This window comes from Oenanthe melanoleuca, chromosome 4, assembly GCF_029582105.1.
Source record: "Oenanthe melanoleuca isolate GR-GAL-2019-014 chromosome 4, OMel1.0, whole genome shotgun sequence".
In the NCBI taxonomy this organism is placed as follows: Eukaryota; Metazoa; Chordata; class Aves; order Passeriformes; family Muscicapidae; genus Oenanthe; species Oenanthe melanoleuca.
Window position 1 is genome coordinate 56,064,915 of NC_079337.1, and position 14,776 is coordinate 56,079,690.

At 55.1% G+C, this 14,776-nt stretch overlaps 1 protein-coding gene across 1 annotated transcript; it reads left to right on the top strand.

Annotated features, from left to right (window-relative positions):
• Nucleotides 1-6,022: 6,022 nt before the first annotated feature.
• NKX3-2 (NK3 homeobox 2) lies at nt 6,023-8,593 on the top strand. The gene is made up of 2 exons (XM_056489672.1): nt 6,023-6,513; nt 6,957-8,593. Exons 1-2 carry the CDS (start codon nt 6,117-6,119, stop codon nt 7,433-7,435), a joined length of 876 nt encoding a protein of 291 aa, XP_056345647.1. The 5' UTR covers nt 6,023-6,116; the 3' UTR covers nt 7,436-8,593.
• The last annotated feature ends 6,183 nt before the right edge of the window (nt 8,594-14,776 follow it).

Below are 14,776 nucleotides of genomic sequence, written 5' to 3' on the forward strand. Positions count from 1 at the left end.
AAAGAGGTGACTCTTAGACAAAGAGGTAAAATCACTTTAGAAATGTAAGCAGTGCCAGTATCCTGAGAGGCTCACTTGATTTACCTAAGCATCAGGAACAATAAAAATATTTAAATGTTGCTCCAATGCAGCCATTGATTTAGTTATCAAGTTAGTCTACCATATGTGAAAAGTGAGCTCAGCTACTCCAAGTGAAAAGTAGGAAAGGTTATTATTTCTATATAGGTGGAAGAGCTGTGGTAAAGGAAACCTGGACTTCATATGATGTTGTACCAAATAAACATCAAATGATTAATCTGTGTTCTTAAAAGCCTAGGGACTTGCATACAGCACATGCACCTACTGTAATATGGTGAATAGTCATTAGAATGTTCTACTAAATAATAAGGAAAAATTCAGAACAAGTAGATATACTATATGGATGACTCACACACACATGATGTTTCTACTTCAATTTTTCTATCAGGGCAAATAAAACAGATTAAAAGCTAAATACAGGGTCTACAAAAGCTTTACTTAATGACTGTGAGAAGTACCTGGCCATTTGTATGTGCTGATTTGGTTTTTGTTAGTAAAACAAGTTAGTCTTATCCAGATTGTATTGGTATCCTACAGGTAACTATGTCAGAAAAAAAAGGAACATGTAGCCATTTACTTCTTTAGTAGGAAACCTAGCATAGAAATAAGGAGACAGTCGAAGAGAAGATTTATTTCAAAAGCTGGTGGTGCCTGAAGTCAATTGTGGGACAGGACTCTCTCAGTGTGTACAGAACTTGTTGCCTCCTGGCACCAAGCACCAGACACAACCATGCAGCTTCACTCCTTCCTGAGAGCATGATGTGGTTAGACAGCCCACATGTCTTTTCCTATTCAAGGTCTTGCAAGACGGACTAATTCAGGAGAAACCACCATGCAGTGAAATAAAATGTTGGTAGGTTTATTTTCATGCTTGGTAATCTGCATGCCAAGACTTCACTTGTTAGTGTAAAGATGAAGCAACAAGAGGGAGATTTGGGTTGGTTTTCCCAGAAATGACATCTCTGAGCAATAAAACTGGGAGAAATTGTGTCACTGTATATATACAACCAGCAAAATTCAAGCATTCTTTTCAGTTTGGTTGTAAATTCCTGTAGAAGTGTTTTTGTTTGAGCCTCCCAGCCCTAAAGGACATGGGTTTTACCTCATATAAGGAATTAAGGGGATTGTAAAGCAGCTATTAAAACCTACTGAGCTAATTTGCTAAAAGATTGTTAGATTAGTGAGAATAAAATTCTCATTGTCAGCATTATATTTGCACATATTCAGTTAAATTCTAAAAATCATTCAAATTTTTCTCTTAATTGTAGAAGGTAAATCCTTCTCTCACTCAAGTCCAGAAGCATCTTACAGCTGACATCTCAGCAACAACACAGGACCTTGATGTCAGCTGCAAAAAGCAATTTGAAGACTGAGTGTTGCAGCAATTACTTATATGAGGTCCCCCATGAAATGCAAGGAGAAATCTTAACAGGATGTTGTTTAGAGATGTACAGCTGTCACCTACTGTGTAGTTATAGTTACATTTGTTGGAAATAAATTGTTATTATTCGAGAAATAGAGTCATAACCTGTTCTGAAGCAGATGACCTACGATTTTCCTGCAAAATCAGCAAGCTGTCCAGGATATGTTTGTACAACTTTGTTGCACAGCCCGAAAGAAGCACAGCTGAGGAAAAAGCCATTAAAGAAATCTTCCCCATTACCAATAAAGGATTCAAATTCCTTATAGAAGTACCACTGTCATCTTCCACCTAAGTCCCTGAAAGACCCAGCAGGAGACCCAGCAAGGATTTGCATTGCTTTGAGTATATTGGGGCAAACTAGTTTGGGGAAACACCTTGAATATAGGAAAAATATCACTTCTAATAAGGTGTGACAAAAGTAATACCTTACCAGCATGCAGGCTCTGGGAGGTGCTGCCAAGAGGGCTGCAGTGTGTGGTAGCCCTTGGCCATGAAACTCCTTGGCCTGCCTCGGAGCTGAGAAGAGTTTGGGAGGCAGAAGCGGTGCTGTGCTAGCTTGGCTCTGCCCCAGAACTGGCACATGGAGATCACACCACTAATTATTTTCCCATACTGGGCAAATCCTACCCTGAAGGAAAAGTTATAACGTTTCATTTTCCCAGTGCGACGTACTCGACTCAGGGAATCATCTGGGTCTTTTTATACATTATGTATTATGCAGAAAGTCTGTACTTTTTACAAAAGCTTTTCTAAGGTTTTGCACCCACCTTTCCTTGTGCTTTCACATGTGATATAAAGGTTTCACAAGCTGCCCATGAGCAGAACATATCTTACCCCATTTCATCACCACACGTATACGCAGTGCTTCTGTGAGAGGGCTGGCAAAAAGCGGCTCAGGTGGCTGAGAGAAGCCGGGCGGGCTCTCATCGCTGTGTCCGGCTCACGTCGTGGTTTGTCACTGTTACCGGGCAGAGGGCCCGAGCCTTGGCCGTGCCCTGACCGCCCCAGCACCGCTGTCACCGCGGCCCCGACGGGCGGGACCGGGCAATGCGGGACCGAGCAGTGCGGGACGGACAGTGCGGGATGGGCAGTGCGGGACGGGCAGTGCGGGACAGGCAGTGCGGGACCGAGCAGTGCGGGACGGACAGTGCGGGACCGGGCAGTGCGGGACCGGGCAGTGCGGGACCGGGCAGTGCGGGACCGGGCAGTACTGGGCTGGGCAGTGCGGGACCGGGCAGTGCGGGACCGGGCAGTGCGGGATGGGCAGTGCGGGACAGGCAGTGCGGGACGGGCAGTACTGGACCGGCAGTGCGGGACCGGGCAGTACTGGGCCGAACAGTGCGGGACTGAGCGCGGTCCCGGGCCGGGCAGTGCGGGACGGGCAGTGCGGGACCGGGCAGTGCGGGACGAGCAGTACTGGACCGGGCAGTACTGGACCGGGCAGTACTGGACCGGGCAGTGCGGGACCGGGCAGTACTGGGCCGAACAGTGCGGGACTGAGCGCGGTCCCGGGCCGGGCAGTGCGGGGTCGGGCAGTACTGGGCCGGGCAGTGCGGGGCCGAGCGCAGCCCCGAGGGCAGCCCCGAGGACAGTATGGCCAGGCCGCCTCTAGGTGGGGCAGCCCGGCCACCGGCAGCGCTGCGAGAGGACGGAGAGCGCAGCGAGCCGGGCCCGGGACTGCGAGTCGGGGCTCTCCGGTGGGAGCGGGGAGGGGCAGCGGTGGGGCACGGCGGGTTCGGGCTTTCCCGGCTGAAATGTGGCACACGTCTGTGAAACGGCGGATCCGTGTGTTTATGACATATCACGGTGTATTAAGGCTTGCGCCCGCATCCAGACTGCGATTAATGGGAGGTGTGGAGCCCTTGTCAAGGGTGGAGGCAAGGTGGGAATCGTTCCCCCTCAGACATCCCCGTTTCAGGCGCTGCCCTGCCTCTGGACTGCGTCCATCATGTCCACTCCGAGCCTTTTTCAGCGAGGAGAGTCTGCGCCCGGTCTCTCCCTGGCACGCTGGGAAGGGCCCTGTGTCCCTGTGCCCTGCCCCGGGCAGTCCGTGCCCTCCGTGCCGCCCCAGCGGAGCGCTCCGGGAGCGGCTGCCAGCGCAGCGCTCAGCCGGGCCGCCGCTCTCCCCATCCATCCCTCCCTCCTTCCCTCTCTCCCTCCCTCCCGCTGCCTCTCCTCGGCGGGGATGGGGGCCGGGCGAGCCGGGACCACCCAGCTGGCCCCCGGCAGCCACGGCCCCGGCACGCCGGCCCTGCCCGGCCTCCCTCGGCCGCTCCTCTGCGCCTTACCCCCGCTGCCGCTCGCTCTCCTCCCGGCCCCTTCCCCAGGCATTTCCTCCTCCAAACAGAGGTTTTCTGATCAGAAAGAGGGTGCAGAGACTGCCCGAGTAGGCAGGAGGAGAAAAAAAAAATTAAGGAGAAAAGGAGGTATGTATTGGGGGGGAAGAGCTGAGTAAATTAGCAAAGAATTACAGTCACTGTAAACCATATGCAGGTATTTTCAACAGCTTGGGCATGAAACTTTGTAAATCGGGATCTTCGTGGGCTGGAAGTCCCTGTAACGGGAGAGGCTCGTCCTCCTCCCGGCTCTCTCCGGCCCCCGGCAGCCCCCGCTTGGCCTCGCTCTGCCGCACCTGAGCGGACGACAAAAGACTCCCCGGCCGGAGCTCCCCGTCTCCGCCGTGCCCCGAGCCCCTTTCCGGCCGTCAACCCAAACCACGAGTCCCACGACCCGCACCTCCAGACTATTTTCCCCTTGGAAGAGCGGAGCCCTTCCTCTGCTCCCACGTCTGAGGCCACTGATGAGGCCACTCTTCTGACATCCCAAATTTCATCTCTTGTCTGTTAAGGAGCCTTTAAAATATTCGTGCAGGGCACCCTTCCTAGCCCCCTACGTATCTTCTCGTAAGTGGATTTCTCGCAGCTTCCCTAGATGCTTTTTGATTATCTCAAGCTCTTAAAAATTCCCTTTGGATATTTTCTTAGTGTATCGTGACACCGAAGTCTTTGGTGGCAAAGCGATGGCTTTCCCGGGAAAAACTTAGGTAGAAGGTGAGTCCAAGCAAGGTTATTAAAATGGTCTGAGTTTGTTCAGAAAGATAAATACAGTTCCCGCTTAGTCATGCAGAGGTGCTCTCCAGCTTCGTGCTGGGTATGAAAGTGGGATTATTTATTTTATTGATTTATTTGGGGGGTAAAAATTATGATTAAAAACATTTAATTCGTGCCAGAGTCGTTGATAATCAATTATCGTCGCTTCGTAGTCTACTGCAGACAGACGTTCATCTCTGTGAGACCGAGTAGGGAGGTGCTGGCGGTGGCCGTACGCCTGTGGAGAAGCCCGGTGACACCCTGGGAATTTAGTTCATGGAGCAAAGCGGGTTTGCGGCTGTCTTTTTTATATGCTTTATCTCCTTAAGTTGCCGCATTCTCCCAGCACCAAACACCCATGTTAGCGAAGCACGGGCGTTTCATTTCTCGTGTACCTGATTGACACCATTGCCGGTATTTTTATTAGCTCAAAGAATGCCAATAATATTTGAAAAAGAGAAAAGCATGATGCTTACTATTGTTTTGGCAACGAGTGGCATATACACAATTCACGTACGTGTAATAGTTTCCAAAATCTTCCTGTGTCTGTGTAGGGCCGTCTTCTTTTAGGGAAAGCACAGTTTAGGGAAAAGAGCTCAATATACGAGAAATTGCTTTCCTAATACGGGCTTTATAAGCCCTATGGACAGAAGTCAGTGTTTAATATAAACCCGACCATGTTTTTAAACAAACGCAATGGTGAAAAGCGCATTTTTCAAAACCGGCCGAGGCTGATTTGAGTTTTCCCGGACAGCGCGGGGCTTGGGCGCTCACCCTGCCGCACGCACAGCCCCGAACCGGCACTGCCGACTCTCCCCCGACAGACTCAGGAAAGGCGAGTTCCGATGCTCTTCCCCAGCGGCACGCAGCGCTGCACGCCAGACTGCGGCGTTGGTCCCGTCCCCGCCACTTTTCCAGTCGGGACCGGACCTTTCCCCGGCGCCAGGCTGCAGGGCTCCTCTGAGGCGCGGCGAGGGGACAAACACCCGAAACACCTCTGAACACACTCTCCAGGTGGAAGCCGCCGCTCTCCGCCGTGGAGGGGGCCCGTCCCTTCGAGGGTCTCCCCGGCCGCGGGCGCCCCGCGGGCCGCAAGGGGTTAAGAGGCGGCGCGCGCCCCGCGGAGCCGCATCGGCGCGCGGCGGGAGCCAATGGGCGGGCGGGCCGCGCGGGCGCCGGCCAATGGGAGGGCGCGGGGCCGGCGCTGTCAGCGGCCGTGAGGGATGGCAGCGCCGCCGGCAGAAAAAGCGGAGGGCGGGCGGGGGCGGGACAGAGCGGGGCGGAGGCAGCGCCCGTGCCGCCAGGGACCCGCGGCGGCTCCCGGGCAGCGCGGTGGCCCCGGCGGCCCCGGCCCTATGGGCGGGCGGGCCGGCAGTGGCGCAGAGAGGCTGCTCCCGCTGGCGCCCGCCCTCCCGGCGGCAGAACAGGGCCCGGCACCGGCGCGGCGGCGGCCGGCGATGCGGTCGCCCAGCTGAAGGCGCGGCGCGGACCGCTGCTCGTCCTCGGGACTTGCCCGTCGCCGGGCCATGTCCGTCCGCGGCGGCAGCGCCCTGACGCCTTTTTCCATCCAAGCCATCCTCAACAAGAAGGAGGAGCGCGCCCGCCACGCGGCGGGGCGGCCGCCGCCCCCGGGGGCTGCCGGCGGCTGGCGGCTGTGCGGCGCCGCCGAGGACCCGCCGCTCCCCGCGCCCGCCGCCCGCGCCCCGGCCCTGCGGACGCCGGCGGGCTGGGACTCGGACTCCGCGCTCAGCGAGGACCCCGAGGGCGAGCGGCGCTCCGAGGAGGAGGGCGCGGGTGGCAGCGCCCGCCCCGCAGAAGCCACGGGCGGGGGGCGGCCGGCGGAGGAGGAGGCGCAGCCCCCGGAGGCGGCGGAGCGGGACGCCACCGGCCTCAGCGACAGCGAGATGTCGGCCGCCGTCTCAGGTAGGGGCGGCCCCGATGGCGGCTCCTCCGCACCCGCGCGGGGAGAGCGGGAGGGCTGGGAGCGGGAGATGATCGTGGCTTTCCGCCGGCTCCCCGGGGTTGTGCGACAGGCTCGGTTGTGCCGGGGGGAAGAAAAAGCCCGAAACGCGTCCCGCGGGGCGAGGGAGGGCGGATCGGGGAGGGCCTTTGGCCAGGCCGAGCCCGCAGCCCGCCAGGGCTCTCGGCGCTTAAAGGAGAGCGAGAAGCCGCGGCTGGCGGCGGCGGCCGTCCCGGCGACGGGGCGGGCAGCGGCTTGGCGGGCTCTCCGCTCGCCCCGTCGCTGCGGACCGGCCGCGGGGAGCGCGCCTGGCCGCCCGTGCGCGGGTGCGGGCCCCGCCAGGAGCGGGATGCCGCTGTCCCCGTGCCTGCCTGCCCTGACCGCCGTGCTCTCGCCCTGCCCGCAGATCGCAGCCCTCCGGAGGAAGAGGACGGAGCGGGCAAGTGCGGGAATCTGCTGCCGGGGGAGGAGGAGGCGGCGGCGGCTCCGAAACCGCGGAAGAAGCGCTCTCGCGCAGCCTTTTCCCACGCGCAGGTCTTCGAGCTGGAGCGGCGCTTCAACCACCAGCGCTACTTGTCGGGGCCCGAGCGGGCCGACCTGGCCGCCTCGCTGAAGCTCACCGAGACGCAGGTCAAGATCTGGTTTCAGAACCGGCGCTACAAGACCAAGCGGCGGCAGATGGCCGCCGACCTCCTGGCCGCCGCCCCCGCCGCCAAGAAGGTGGCCGTCAAGGTGCTGGTGCGCGACGACCAGAGACAGTACCACCCTGGCGAGGTGCTGCGGCCGCCCTCGCTGCTCTCCCTCCAGCCATCCTACTACTACCCCTACTACTGCCTTCCCGGGTGGGCTCTGTCCACCTGCGCCGCAGCCGCCGGCACCCAGTGAGAGGCACACATACACACCCCCCGGCCCCGACACCCCCACCATACTCACTGGCAGCCAGGAAACCCATCTTCCCTCTGCCATCCCGCCATCCATCAATCCATCCGTTCAGCTTCTCAAGTCCAGAGCCCCAGCTGCAGCTCTCAGTGCCTCGGACAGTATTTATTATTATTTTATTGTTATTTTTATTATTAATATTTTTGGATGGTTCCTCACCCGCTCCTCTTTCAACATAGGACTTCTTGGCCACCCCCACCCTGACCCTCACCCCGTCCCCATCCCGCCAGTCGAGGACTCTCGCGATTCGGCACAACTTGTTCATGGTATCCATGTTGTCATTGTATTTGGTGTAGAGCTTTTGTTTGTTTGTTTTATTTTGCTTTGGATCGGTAGAGACTCGATCTTGTGTGGAGAAAAAGAGAGAAAACAAAGGAGAGAAAGAAAAAGTACAACCCACAAAACCAAATGCAGCTCAAAAGAGGAGATCAAGGACTCCCTCAGTGGATTGTAAGGAAGATTATTTTTGTCGTCTGAGTCCTTGGTCTTCCAACTTGTTGCAAACTGAGTGTGCCTTGTATGCTGCTGAATGTATGGAAGCCTCTTTCAGGTCCCCCTGCTCTTGTTGCCCATGTTATTCCTGTACTCCATGATCCCTGGCAAAGGATAAATATGTCACAAAAGGGTGAGACTTATATCGAAACTTCTGACTTCTTGTTTTCCTTTTCTTCCTGAGATCTTTCCGTGTTCGGGGAGGGAGGAGTTATGGATTTTTCGCACTTTCCAGATGTATTAAAGTTGTTGTTATTTTTATATTCAATGTGAATATTTCTAGTCAGGCTTTTTAAGAAATCGATGTAACAGGAAAATTTAATACCATCAGTGCCTTTTACAATTCTTCTGCAGAGCTCTCCTCCAGGGGTGGGGATTTCTGATCTGCTCAGCAATGTAATTACAGTCTCTTTCTTCCAACGTAACTCATTGCTTTTTTTTTTCCCTCCTTTTTTTCCCACCCTCCATTTTTCTTTTAATGGCACTGTGCACTCAACTAGATTATTTACTTCAAATGAATTGTGAATGTTTGTAAGCTACCCGCTGTACTTGTTTCGTTGTTGTTTTGTTGTTTTTTTTTTTTTAATTTATAAACTTTAGTTTAACACTTTCCTCTGCTGCTTGTGTCATTCCTGAGAGTGGACACGGATTTCCCCACTGATATTTTTTCCCCGCCGTAGCTCAGACCACGTCCCTCCTTTTCCCGCTTGCACGATGAGGATCGTGGGGCCTGGCAGAGATCTGGGCCGCCTTGTCCGGCTGCACTGGTCAGCGCTGATGCCCTTTCCCTCTGTGGGAGGCGAAGGGGACCCAGGAGCTCTGACCGGGCCCCTTAATCACTTCTTTGGTAGCGCCTGTCCCGGATGGATCGATCCTCTCTGCCGGAGAGCCGGGATCACTGGCTCAATTTACGGGTGCTGGTGGTGGTGAGGATGCGGTGCAGTCGGAGGAGCTGCTGGGACCTCGAACTGCTTTTCCCGGTCGACAGTGGCCTCACCGTGCAGACTGCAGCCCCTCCACCGCGGGCCGTGCCCGTTTAAAACCTTGGCGGATCCTGGGGAGGCGCGAGGGTCGGTGGATTGTTTCCTCTCTGCTGGAGCCGGGCAGAGAGACCGGGGGCTTCGGCGCCCCGACGAAACTGCTCGGGGCTCAGGATTGGGATGCAAGAGGGGGCTTCGGCGACCTCGACGAAATTGCCCAGGCCATCTGTGTCCCGACTGAGCCGCGATAGCCGCTTGGGGCAGCCTCCGCCTTGGACTGAATCTCCTCCAAGCCTCTGCTGCGAGCCTGGGCCCTCGGCGCGGTGCTGGCAGCTCTTCCCCGCCGCCGGCTGCTGTCCTCGGGCGTCTCTGCCGAGGCCGGCGCTGCCCGATGGGGAGGGCAGGCTGCCGGGCCGTGGGCAGCTTCACCCGGGGCACCGGCGCTGGGCAGTGGCGTTCGGAGGGTCCGGACCCGGTGATGGCTGTAGTTATTTCTCTGCCGATGGAGCCCTGTCCGGACCACGCTCACAGGCGGTCGCGTTGCCTGGGGCGCCGCTGATTTTTCATCACAGCCGGCTTTTCCTTTCCCGCTGGCTCGCACGGGCTTTCGCTGCGGCTCTCGGGCACGGAGTGGCTTGCAGGAAGCCCCTGCTGCCCCATCGCTTCCCGGCCGCTATGCTTGCGAGCCGCCCCAAGATGCAGCCGGGCTGTTTCTCCTGTCAGCCCCTCGCTCCGGTCCTCCCTTGCTGTCATTTCGCTTTCCCCAGGCTCGGGCACTCCGCAGGTTAGATGTCCTCGGGCTGGCACCTCCAGCAGCACTCGGCGGCAGTGGCTGTCCATGGGCTGCTGCAGCCCCAGCTCGGGCAGGGGACGAGCTCTCTGTTCCCAAAGCTGACAGCCGTAGTGACACCGGGGGAAATGCTTTGGGTTTGGTTTTGCTCTGCCGAGCGTGTCGGCGGTCCTGCTGCCGAAAGGAATGCTCCAGATGTAGCAGTCCCTTGGCAGATACGGGAGGACTGACATTTATTTGGCCCCATCCCGAAGCTCTTGTCTCTTTCTTATGTTTTTTTTTTTTTTTTTTTTTTTTTTTTTTTTTTTGTAACTATTTCCTTCCGCCATTCCCAACACTTTCCTTCTTGGAAAAACGAAACTTTTTGACTGCAGAATCTGGACTCTCATGCACTTGAGGTAAAGAGGTGCCACTGCTATCCCGCAGTTTGCTTTTTCCTTGGGGACGCTTCTCTGCCTGCAGCCCTGTACAAGACACCGAGCCGCGGACTCCCATGCCGGGTTCGATGGTACAGCTAACACCGGCAGAGGTTTTGTCCCCGGCGGCGGTGGCTTTCGGCAAAGCCGGCTGTTTCCTATCGGGCCCCCTGTTCGAGGAGCGGGCTATTTCTAAGCCTAATTTTTTTTTTCCTTTAGGTCACCGTGTTGTATTATTTTGGTGTGTGCTTGAACCTCCTGATACAAAAGCGAAGCGATGGTTATTAGAGATTCATTGGGTTGTAATACTGGCTAACAGACTCAGAATAAAGCGTCAAACTATTTTCCTATCGACTAGGTAAAACTAAGGTGCATTATACTCGAGATCGAAGTTGCTAGAAAAGCTGATTCGAGTGAAGTTGCCCGGAATTTTAGTACTGGTGTTTTAATATCGAACATTTATGCATCGACAGTCTTCTTTTGACGTTGACAAAATCCGATATTTGAGAAAAGTCAGTATTTGATCTTAGGAAAATTTAATCGATAATTTAATGGATTTTTTTCTGGAATTTGAGGCGTTTCTATTCCTGTTTTTCTTTATAATTTTGATTTTTGAAATATAAAGCAAACTCCATGTGTGCTTTATATTTTCTTAATGGCAAAATCCCCAGTAACTCATGTAAATGTACAGGGGCCAAAGGAATTACTGGGTATTTTCGGCGCTGAAGTCATCAGCAAAACCTGGTGTCTAACATGCTCTCTTCACACACCCTCACACACGCATTCAGCTCATCAGCACATACGCTGCTACTACGTAAAAATTATCTACCCGACGTTGTGTCCCAATTTCGGCCTCTCTCACAAACCCCGAATCGTACAGGGGCCGTGGGAATAAGTTTCCATCTGACTGTGGGCAAGCTCTAGTCTTAAAAAAAAATTCTTGCAAAGACAAGGGGGAGAGGGGGGAAATACCGCAGCTCCAAGAAATTCGATTGTTGAAATGTAATGTAAATTGTGTATATCTTTGCATATGTCTCCATTGGCGCTTGTGTTTGTGTATTAAACAGTCGCACAGGCGCAGAGTCCAGCTCTGCAGCCGGGAGGCTGCCTATATTTAGCTACCTCCCGCTCGCTCGCAGGGTAATAAAACAGGAAACCACGCTGATTTTGCCCCCTCCGCACGTACACACACAGACACATTCAGGTAGAAATCAGCGACACTTTCCCGGGAGGAGGAGAGCAGCAGAGGATAGCGGGGCTCAGGCAGCCTCCCCGGCAGAGCAGCACCTGCCCAGCCCCAGGGGCTCCCGGGAGCAGGGGCCAAAGGTGGCCCGGGGTTAAGGGCCTCTCCCCGGCAGGCCTTGGCAGGCTTTTTCCGCTCCGCTTCTCCTGTCAGTGGGACGGCGACGCTCCCCGAGCTCGGGGAATCCCGGCCGCCGTTCCAGCGGCTCTCCCGGGTCTGCAGCCCCAAACCGCCGGGGCAGCCGCTCCTTGCCAGGCTCCCAACACAAGGACACGGGTGCTCCCCCGGACGGCAGGAAAGCCAGACCCCGCGGCTCTGGAGATCCAGGGCGCTGCCAGTAGTGTCTCCATCTAGCAGCTTGGCTTTGCTCAAGGTGATGAGAAAAATAAAGGGCAGGTCTTTTAGTCCCGGCCACATAATCGGGGATATTACCTCTCCCAACCTTTCCGACAGCCGCAGGAAAGCGGACTGTTCCTTCGCGTTGTCCGCTGCTGCGGGGAACAACGTGATTAACCGGGGAGCAAGGCGAACCAGGGAGCAAATAACTCATTTCCAGCCGCTTGTCACGGCTGTCAGTGCCGGGACACCGCACCGCTGCGGGACAGGGCAGCGCTCCCTCCTCCGGGGGCGAGCAGAGACGCCGGTGGGCTAGCAGGGAGGTTCCCGGCCCCCTGGGGCTGCCAGGGACCCCCGGGACCCCCGCCCCCTCTGCGCCCGGGCAGCCGCCCTGCCCCGCACCGCGCCTGGCCGGTTCTCTGCCCAGGGACCGCGGGAAAGGGCGGACTATTACCCGCAGGTGGGGCTTGCCATTTTCCTAGAACACGGTTAATATTTGTGGTGTGTGTTTTTTTGGTTTTGTTTCGGGTTTTGCTCGTTGTTTTTTTTTAAGGGAGGGATGGAGCAGAGAGAGAGAGCGCGAGTTCACGGCCGGGCCGGCCCGGGAGGGGGTGTCTCGGTGCCTGGGGCGGGCCAGGGACGAGGGCTGCTCTCCTCCACCCACAGGCGCAGACACCTCCCTGGCTCCCTCCTAGATATGTCCTACGGCCCACAGTGGAAAACCCTGGCAGAGGATGAGGGGTTTGTCTCATTGGTCCGAGGTCCTTGGGGTGGCTGAAGAACCATCCCCGGCTCCTGCCCCGGAGTTTCCCCAGGCCTGTTACCCCATTCCAGAGCCGCTAGAAGTGTTTGGCATCCTAAGAGATTCTGGCGATAGTCAGGGTGATCCTCGAAAAAAGTCAGAGTGGCGAGTGGTGGCTGCAGCGCTGCAGGTTAAGCCGTTTTGTGGTTCTCGGGTGCCCCTGTGGCTTCTTGCCTAAAATCTGACTCGGTAGTAAAGAGGCCACGGCTTGGGCTCCCGAAGGACATGGATGGCAGCCAGCGACACATCCTCTGCTGAAACAGAAACTAGCCAGGGAAGTCTCTCCCGCAGCAGTGGCTCGGCGCTGGGAGAGACAGAAAGGGGCGCAGAAGGCGCAGGGACTACCTGATGTCTACAGCGTGGTGCAAGTAGCCACCAGAACTGGTGAACTATGTCCTTCCCACCAGAGTAGGGACACAGATAATAATAATAATAATAATAATAATAATAATAATAATAATAATAATAATAATAATAATAATAATAATAATAATAATATAATTCTTGTAGGCATTTTAAACATTTTTTCTTTATTAAAATATAAGGAAAAAAGAAAAGAAGCATGGGAGCTAGGAAGGCCACACGCAGCCTTTTCATGCACGGCCGATTGACAAGTAAAACAGTGCTCCCATTCCGAACAAGAAAGGTAGAAAACCATAAAACGGGTGGAAAGGAAGAGACGGATCTGATTTTCAGCCTTCCGGGTCTGGAGGGTGTCAGCGGGCGAGCAGGGGCGCCGGCGGCCGGGGCTGTCCGCCAGAGCGGGGCCGGCGCTGGGCGAGCACTCGCGGGACAGGAGCCGCTGCTCGGGGCGGGGGCGCGGGTTACGGCGTTGTTTCCTAAATTGCTCTGTGGGGAAAGCAAATCCTGCAGGCGGTGACGGCTCTGAAAAACACCACTGCTTCAGAGCCCGACTCTGCCTGTCGGCTCCTGCGGTCTGAAGACCCCGCTCGCACCGGTGATCCGCTCTCCGTTAAAGTCGTCTGACGGCGAAAACCCCGCAGCTTGTCTCCCGGTCGGGGTAAATCACTTTGCCCACGGATCTGCGCCGCGCTTAAAGTGGCCAGAGAAACGCTTTGTGTCGCAAAGGACTCGAGTGATAATTCGGGATGAAATGCTCGTGGAGAGGACTAATATTATTTTTGGCTTGTTGGGGAATAATACAGATTTGCAAACTGTACGAATAAAGCTGGGTAGGCTGGAAGGGGAGGGAGGAAGGCGGTTCTGCCGGCTGTCGGCAGAGCTAGGACGCGGTGGCGGGGTTTGTGCCGGGCTCTGTTCAGGAGGCGAAAGGGAAGGACAGGTCGCGTTTGGCACTTGCCTGTAGACACTCGATTTTAGGCGATACCGGGCGGCAGGGGGATGGCGGGGTGCGCAGCCCTGAAGGCACCTCCGAGAAGCCACGGGGACATTTTCCTTCGTGTCGTGCACAGATTTACCGAGGTGGCGACATTGCCACTCTGTGCTGCACGGTGGCACAGTACTTCAAAATGACCGCATAAGACAAACAGTCTCTATTTAGCTTATTATTATTAATAATAATAAAAAAATAATAATAGAAGAATCGCTGTTGTCTTTATTTTGAGAGTTAAGAATTAAAAGTGCTGGCAAAGGGGGGAACTTCTATGGACGTACTACATTTTCCAGGAGACTAGAACAAGAAAAGAACACACGTGCTCATTCGCTGGTTATAAACCCCACTCTGCAGAGGTGCAGACTGTGATTTTGTCGAGCAAATGTGAAGGTTCCTTTAATTTGACAGAAATTTTGCTAACTTCCCGGATTAAAAAAAAAAAAACAAAAACAAAAACAAACCCTGGAAGAAGCAGATGGGTTTCCTTGGTCTTCGAGGAGAGATTTTGCTTTTTGCCACTGGGAAGTTATGTTTAGGTGTCCGTGTCAGGTCATGGCTCGTGGGAACACAATAGCATAGCTTTACCCAAAATACCTCCAAAAGATACTGAAATAACCACTTCGTTTTTGCGAACAAATTATTTCACTAAAAAGGAACGGAAACGAAGGTGCAAGAGAAAATCTAACTCAAGCTCTCTGTACGGGGAGAACTTTAAAAGGAAAACACCGGCATTTTTATTTTGGAAAATAATATATGCAAGATTTGCAACATAGAAACTGCTTGTAAACCGATCTCCCCTGGGGAAGAATGTTGTTTTCAGTGGGGTGGCAAAGCCCTCGGCCAGGCAGGCGTGGAGGGGGTTAACCGGGGGCGG

What these genes read in the sequence shown, in the direction of transcription:
- NKX3-2 (XM_056489672.1), top strand. Translation starts at nt 6,117, where the DNA reads ATGTCCGTCCGCGGCGGCAGCGCCCTGACGCCTTTTTCCATCCAAGCC. An exon ending in GATGTCGGCCGCCGTCTCAG is followed by an intron (nt 6,514 to 6,956) that starts GTAGGGGCGGCC and finishes CCCTGCCCGCAG; the next exon opens with ATCGCAGCCCTCCGGAGGAA.